At 44.1% G+C, this 7500-nt stretch overlaps 1 protein-coding gene across 1 annotated transcript in view; it reads right to left on the bottom strand.

The window, feature by feature from the left end:
- The window catches only part of stxbp1a (syntaxin binding protein 1a), a gene marked incomplete at both ends in the record, with an annotated part of 45854 nt that overhangs the window by 11531 nt on the left and 26823 nt on the right, over positions 1–7500 (bottom strand). The window contains one exon of the mRNA XM_080529722.1: positions 1981–2090. Coding sequence (XP_080385848.1) covers positions 1981–2090 — 110 coding nt within the window. The remainder of the gene's footprint in view (positions 1–1980; positions 2091–7500) is intronic.

The following is a 7500-nucleotide window of genomic DNA, read 5'->3' on the forward strand; positions in this document are numbered from 1 at the left end:
GAAGACAGACAGGAAGACAGACAGAGACAGTTAGGAGAAGGTACATTGGAGCGATAAAACAGCAGAGAGAGAGAGAGACAGAGAGAGAGACAGAGAGAGAGACAGAGAGAGAGAGAGAGAGAGAGACAGAGAGAGAGACAGAGACAGAGAGAGAGAGAGACAGAGAGAGACAGAGAGAGAGACAGAGAGAGAGAGAGAGAGAGAGAGACAGAGAGACAGAGAGAGACAGAGAGAGAGACAGAGAGAGAGAGAGAGACAGAGAGAGAGAGAGACAGAGAGAGAGACAGAGAGAGAGACAGAGACAGAGAGAGAGACAGAGAGAGAGAGAGAGAGAGAGAGAGAGAGAGAGAGAGAGAGAGAGAGAGAGTGAGAGAGAGAGAGAGAGAGAGAGAGAGAGAAAGACAGAGTGTTTAACTGGAGCTCCTGACAGACTGTGACCAGTGTTACAGAGGCGACCAGACTGTGAAGAACACAATCTGCAAAGTCACCGAACAGTGGGACAGAGACTGAGGGACAAAAAGAGAGGGAGGGAGGGGGTAGAAGGAGAGGGGAGGGGAGGAGGTTTGCAGGTAGGCTAGGTGTCTATAACCTTGAGTGTAGGTAGGGGGGGGGACACAACAGCAGGACGGTACTAGATGTCTATAACCATGAGTGTAGGGGGGACATAACAGCAGGACGGTACTAGATGTCTATAACCATGAGTGTAGGGGGGACATAACAGCAGGACGGTACTAGATGTCTATAACCATGAGTGTAGGTAGGGGGGACATAACAGCAGGACGGTACTAGATGTCTATAACCAGGGGTGCACATAACTTGTGCGCCAGTGCGCATGCGTCGCCAAAATGCATGCTGCGCGGCAGATCAGCGGCATGAAGGCGCTTTTGCGCACCAACAGCTGGGTCCAAGAAGCAAGCCCCACCAAGTAAGTAACTATTTGCCGTCCCCAAATAAGTAATCCATCACGAGGACCACGGCGACTCCCCTCACGAAAACATTCGGAAAGTATTGTAACTCGTACTTTCATTCCGCGTATCGCGTATCGCATGGTTATCACGGTTATCACGCCGACACGTGAAAACTCAGTCCCGAACGACTCGTCGCTAAAAGGAAAAACAACACCAAGGGACTTCACGTTTCTTTTCTCTGAAGCTTTCAAACGTTCAGACGTTTGTTTTACAGCTTCATTATCGCACCTAGACCCCGGACCCAGGGAATATGGTTGGGAATTCTATTAGAAAAAAAGAAAAAAAGACTTTGTTGCACAATCAAAATAACGAGCTATTTAAAGTGATGGCCTGCCCTACAACATCCTCTACCATGGTTGAAATTGAGGACAGTGATAACAGCAGTCAAGAGAGCAGTGATGATGATGATTAAGCTTGTAGCATAAATAAATACTTAGGCTGTAACTTTTTGTTGAAAAGTTGATTTCAGTGTTTACAGAACAGAGCAGTGCTTAAAGAGATGTCAGTTGATTTCATTGTGTTTAAAGAACAGACATTCAGTTAGTGCTCAAAGAGATGTCAGTTGATTTCATTGTGTTTAAAGGAGTCTGACAGACTTTCATGCTTAAAGAGCAGTCATTTGATTTTGCATTTGTTTATTTTGTTTTGCACACAATCATTTGTTCGTTCATCTTTATTTATGAATAAATGTCGTTTTGCTAATATAAGTTATCCATGTATCCCTTTTTCATCCATCCTGTGGGACGGGGTCGTGACTCGCGAGCTCGGGGAGCACCAAGCAGCATCCCTAGGTGCTCCTCTGAGCACTGGCCCCAAAAAGTTATGTGCACCCCTGTCTATAACCTTGAGTGTAGGGGGGACACATTAGGAGGACGGTACTAGATGTCTATAACCTTGAGTGTAGGGGGGACATAATAGCAGGACGGTACTAGATGTCTATAACCTTGAGTGTAGGGGGGACACATTAGGAGGACGGACGGACCGCCGGGGAGGACAGGAAGTGCTGACTCACGTCTGTGATGATGGGCACGCCCAGGTGGGCCATGTTGGTGATGATCTCGCTGTCTTCGGGGGGGATCTGGGCGTGCTGGATCAACTTGTTCAGGTTCTCCTCCGTGATGCCTGGCCACACACACACACACGCAGGCACACACACACGCACACACACACACACACGCACACACACACACATAGACAGACACACAGGCACATACGCACACAGGCACACACACACACACACGCAGGCGCACACACACACAGAGAGACAGACACATGCACACACACACACACACACAGAGACAGACACACAGGCACACGCACACATACACACAGGCACATACGTACACACACACACACACACACACACACACACACACACACACAGACAGACACATACGCACACGCACACGCACACGCACACGCACACACACACACACACACACACACAGAGAGACAGACACATGCACACACACATACACACGCAGGCACACACACATACACATACACACACACACACACACACAAATAGGTCATACACGTGATGCAACAAACACACCAACTCCTTCCCACCACAGTCTAACCCGCTGAGGGTCAGACATAGTTAAATATGCATGAGGGTGTTGGATGTGGGTTAAGGTTAACATGGGACAGCTGGTGCTTAGCAGCACCTGGAGCCCCTGTCCTGGACACATTCACATCAGCCTTCACAACCCACCTGTTCACCAAGGCCTCGGGCCCCTCGTTCAGCTGTTTGTCAGGACCATGTTCGCACGGACAAACAGACTGAAGCTCAGCTTCTATCCTAGGGCCATTCAGGCCCTGAACACAGCAAAGACCAAGGTTCTAGGCCCTGGACGATCTAGACAATTTGATGGCAGCTACTAGATTGTAATCATAAGTGCAATATTGAAATACAACTGTGAACATTCCAAACATGCTAACTGCGACACTTTAAATGAATGTGCAACAAATACTATGTGCAATATGACAACCCTCGGGTACATAATGAATGAATGAATGAATGAATGGTCTTTATTGTCATTGCTACAGTACAGGTACCAAACAACGAAATTTAGGAGGGGTGGCTCCCCTGGTGTTAGGAAAGAAAAAAAGAAAAAAACTTTAAGGTTCAGATATAGGAGAAAGTTAGGATAGTTATAGCATAGCATAGAGTACAGCACAGTGTTTTATTGTATAGTATAGTAGTATAGTATAGTAGATAGTGTACATAGCCTTTATTTATGTAAACCAGCTCTTTCCCCTTCTTGTTTTTAGTCTTTTTTCCAAGCACCAGGGGAGCCCCCCCCCTACTAAATTTCGTTGTATGGTACCTGTACTGTATTAATGACAATAAAGACCATTCATTCATTCATTCATTCATTCATTCATTCATTCATTGTCACTGTGTTTCTGTAAATTTGTAAAGCATCTTTGGAAAGCGCTATATACAAGATATTGTTATTATTATTATTATTATTAGTAGTAGTAGTAGTAGTAGTAGTAGTAGTAGTAGTAGTAGTAGTAGTAGTAGTAGTAGTAGTAGTAGTAGTAGTAGTATTATTATTATTATTATTATTATTATTATTACCACATCATTTAATCTCTACTGTCTAAATTATTATACTATCCCATTAAGGCAGAAATGCCCTAAAAACAGACTGGTGCGATGGCCAAGTGGGATAGAGAGGCATGGTGGCCAAGTGTTACGGTATCGCTCATGGGTTCAAAGCCCATCCGTGCCTTTATAAAACTGTGATTAATGAGTTTACCATTGAGAACGACCAATCACACCCCATCATATGGTAGTCCTGACAATCTCTGCTTGGATCTTAACCTTAACTTAAGGGCGCCTTGCATTGGGTAACTCACGCTAGTTGAATCTTCTTCATTTCTTCTTTTGTTGGTGCTTGAGGATGAGTAAGCGTGTATGTTTGTAGCTAAATGCTAGGCTAATGCCTTGATACACAAAAGGTATAGAACATTGCCCAACAAAAAAAGGATATGTCGCAACAACCCAAACAAAAGAAACGTATTCTAAAGGGACTTCAAATTCCTTTCTTAACTAAATGAAGCAATTGAAAAACTATTTCAGCTTTGTGTCCGACAGGTAAACATGTACCTGGCGAGTGCTGATGACATCATCCAGGGGTGCCCTTACCTAGCCTGAATGTGTCATAGCTGACCACTAGGGGGAAAGCACAACCTGAAATGTCTTAAAGACTTCATTATCTACACATTTATACTTCGGCTTCTACACAAAGTGTACTTAGTGGGAGTGCCAGATCATGCCAAGCCATGGTGGCCAAGTGGTAAGGTGTCGGTCTAGTAAACCGAAGATCATGGTATCCAACCCCATCCGTGGCTTTATAAAACTCTGCTTAATCAGTTTACCATTGAGAATACTCAAAATAAATCTCAGCCTATTGTGTCGTAGAGGCATGGTGGCCAGGTGGTAAGGCGTTGGTCTTAAAGATCATGGGTTCGAACCCCATCCATGCCTTTATAAAACTGTGATTAATCAGTTTACTGTTGAGAACACTCAACTAGAAATCACCAATCATCTTTGGTCTCGTAAACCAAACATCATGGGATCAAACCCCATCCGTGGCTTTAAAAAACTCTAATTAATCGCTTTACTGTTGAGAAACCAAAGATCATGGGTTCGTACCCCATCCTTGCCTTTATAAAACTGTGATTAATGAGTTTACCATTGAGAATACTCAACTGTACTTTTAGAAATACTGCATTTTCACTATAATACGTTTCAGAGGGCACAAGACAATACAGGGGATGTAGCTCAGTGGTAGAGCACATGCTTCGCATGTGTGAGGTCCTGGGTTCAATCCCCAGCATCTCCAAAGGGTTTGCTTTTTAGTGTTTTTCCACCCAATTCATCAATAGTTTTTATCGCAATCTATGGTCTTAGGAGGGGAAAGATGTTGACGAGCCATGGTGGCCAAGTGGTAAGGCGTTGTTCTTGTAAACCGAAGATCATGGGTCCGAACCCCATCCGTGGCTTCATAAAACTGTGATTAATGAGTTTACCATTAAGAATACTGAACTCTACTTTTAGAAATACTGCATTTTCACTATAATATGTTTCAGAGGGCATAAAACAACACAGGGGATGTTGCTCAGTGGTAGAGCGCATGCTTCGCATGTATGAGGTCCTGGGTTCAATCCCCAGCATCTCAAAAGGGTTTGCTTTTTAGTGTTTTCGCACCCAATGCGTCAATAGAATGAATCACAATCTATGCTTGATGGAGGTGGCAATGGTCGGTAAGCCATGGTGGCCAAGTGGTAAGGCGTCGGTCTCGTAAACCGAAGATCATGGGTTCGAACCCCATCCGTGGCTTTATAAAACTCCGCCTAATCAGTTTACCATTGAGAATACTCAACAAAAATCACAGCCTATCAAGTCGTAGTAAACTCCAAGTTCTGCCAATCTCTGCTTGGAGGAGTGGCTTGTAACCATAGAGGCATGGTGGCCAAGTGGAAAGGCGTTTGTCTTGTAAACCAAAGATCATGGGTTCGAACCCCATCCGTGCCTTTATAAAGCTGTGATTAATCAGCTTACTGTTGAGAACACTCAACTAGAAATCACCAATCATCTTTGTTCTCGTAAACCGTGGCTTTATAAAACTCTGCTTAATCAGTTTACCATTGAGAATACTCAACAAAAATCACAGCCTATTATGTCTTGGAGGCATGGTGGCCAAGTGGTAAGGCGTTGGTTTTGTAAACCAAAGATCATGGGTTCGAACCCCATCCGTGCCTTTATAAAACTGTGATTAATGAGTTTACCATTGAGAATACTCAACTGTACTTTTAGAAATACTGCATTTACACTATAATACCTTTGAGAGGAAGTAGAAACATACTGGTGATGTAGCTCAGTGGCAGAGCGCATGCTTCGCATGTATGAAGTCCTGAGTTCAATCCCCAGCATCTCCGAAGGGTTTCTCTTTTAGTGTTTTCGCACCCAATGCGTCAGTAGAATTAATCACAATCTATGCTTGATGGAGGTGGCAAAGGTTGGTAAGCCACGGTGGCCAAGTGGGAAGGCGTCGGTCTTGTAAACCGAAGATCATGGGTTCAAACCCCATCCGTGGCTTTATAAAACTCTGCTTAATCAGTTTACCGTTGAGAATACTCAACAAAAATCACAGCCTATTATGTCTTGGAGGCATGGTGGCCAAGTGGTAAGGCGTCGGTTTTGTAAACCAAAGATCATGGGTTCGAACCCCATCCGTGCCTTTATAAAACTGTGATTAATCAGTTTACTGTTGAGAACACTCAACTAGAAATCACCAATCATCTTTGGTCTCGTAAACCGAACATCATGGGATCAAACCCCATCCGTGGCATTAAAAACAATCCCAGCATCTCAAAAATGTTTGCTTTTTAGTGTTTTTCCACCCAATTCATCAATAGTTTTTATCGCAATCTATGGTCTCAGGAGGGGACAGATGCTGTCGAGCCATGGTGGCCAAGTGGTAAGGCGTCGGTCTCGTAAACCGAAGATCATGGGATCAAACCCCATCCGTGGCTTTATGAAACTCTGCTCAATCAGTTTACCATTGAGAATACTCAACAAAAATCACAGTCTAGCACATGGTAGTAAACTCCAAGTTCTGCCAATCTCTGCTTGGAGGAGTGGCTTGTAACCATAGAGGCATGGTGGCCAAGTGGTAAGGCGTTGGTCTTGTAAACCAAAGATCATGGGTTCGAACCCCATCCGTGCCTTTATAAAGCTGTGATTAATCAGCTTACTGTTGAGAACACCCAACTAGAAATCACCAATCATCTTTGGTCTTGTAAAGCGAAGATCATGGGATCAAACCCCATCCGAATACTCAACTGTACTTTTAGAAATACTGCATTTTCACTATACTATGTTTCAGAGGGAATAGAAACATACAGGGGATGTAGCTCAGTGGTAGAGCGCATGCTTCGCATGTATGAGGTCCTGGGTTCAATCCCCAGCATCTCCAAAGGGTTTGCTTTTTAGTGTTTTAGCACCCAATGCGTCAATAGAATTAATCACAATCTATGCTTGATGGAGGTGGCACAGGTTGGTAAGCCATGGTGGCCAAGTGGTAAGGCGTCGGTCTCGTAAACCGAAGACCATGGGTTCGAACCCCCTCCGTGGCTTTATAAAACTGTGACTAATCATTTTACCGTTGAGCATAATCAACTCGGAAAACATTTGGCAGGAAACTCCAAGTTCGGACAATTCGGTTGTTAAGTCGTGACGTGTTTCCGGGTCCAACGTTGGCTGAGGCCCTCTCCTCAAAATGCTGCAGTGCTGTGTCCCTTGTTGTATGAATAGATCCCAGTCTAGAAAACCATTGAACTGTCATTCTACCGCTTTAGTACACTGGTACTCTGGTGCGGAGATTATTTTTATTTTATTTTATTTATTACATGAATGCTTTGAGTTTCATTCATGTACGAAAGGCGCTATATAAATAAAGTTTTACTTATGGCGCTTTTCCATTATCGGCCCGGCTCGCTTCGGGTCGCCTTGCTT

Source organism: Nansenia antarctica (assembly GCF_963989245.1).
Source record: "Nansenia antarctica genome assembly, chromosome: 4".
Lineage (NCBI taxonomy): Eukaryota > Metazoa > Chordata > Actinopteri > Argentiniformes > Microstomatidae > Nansenia > Nansenia antarctica.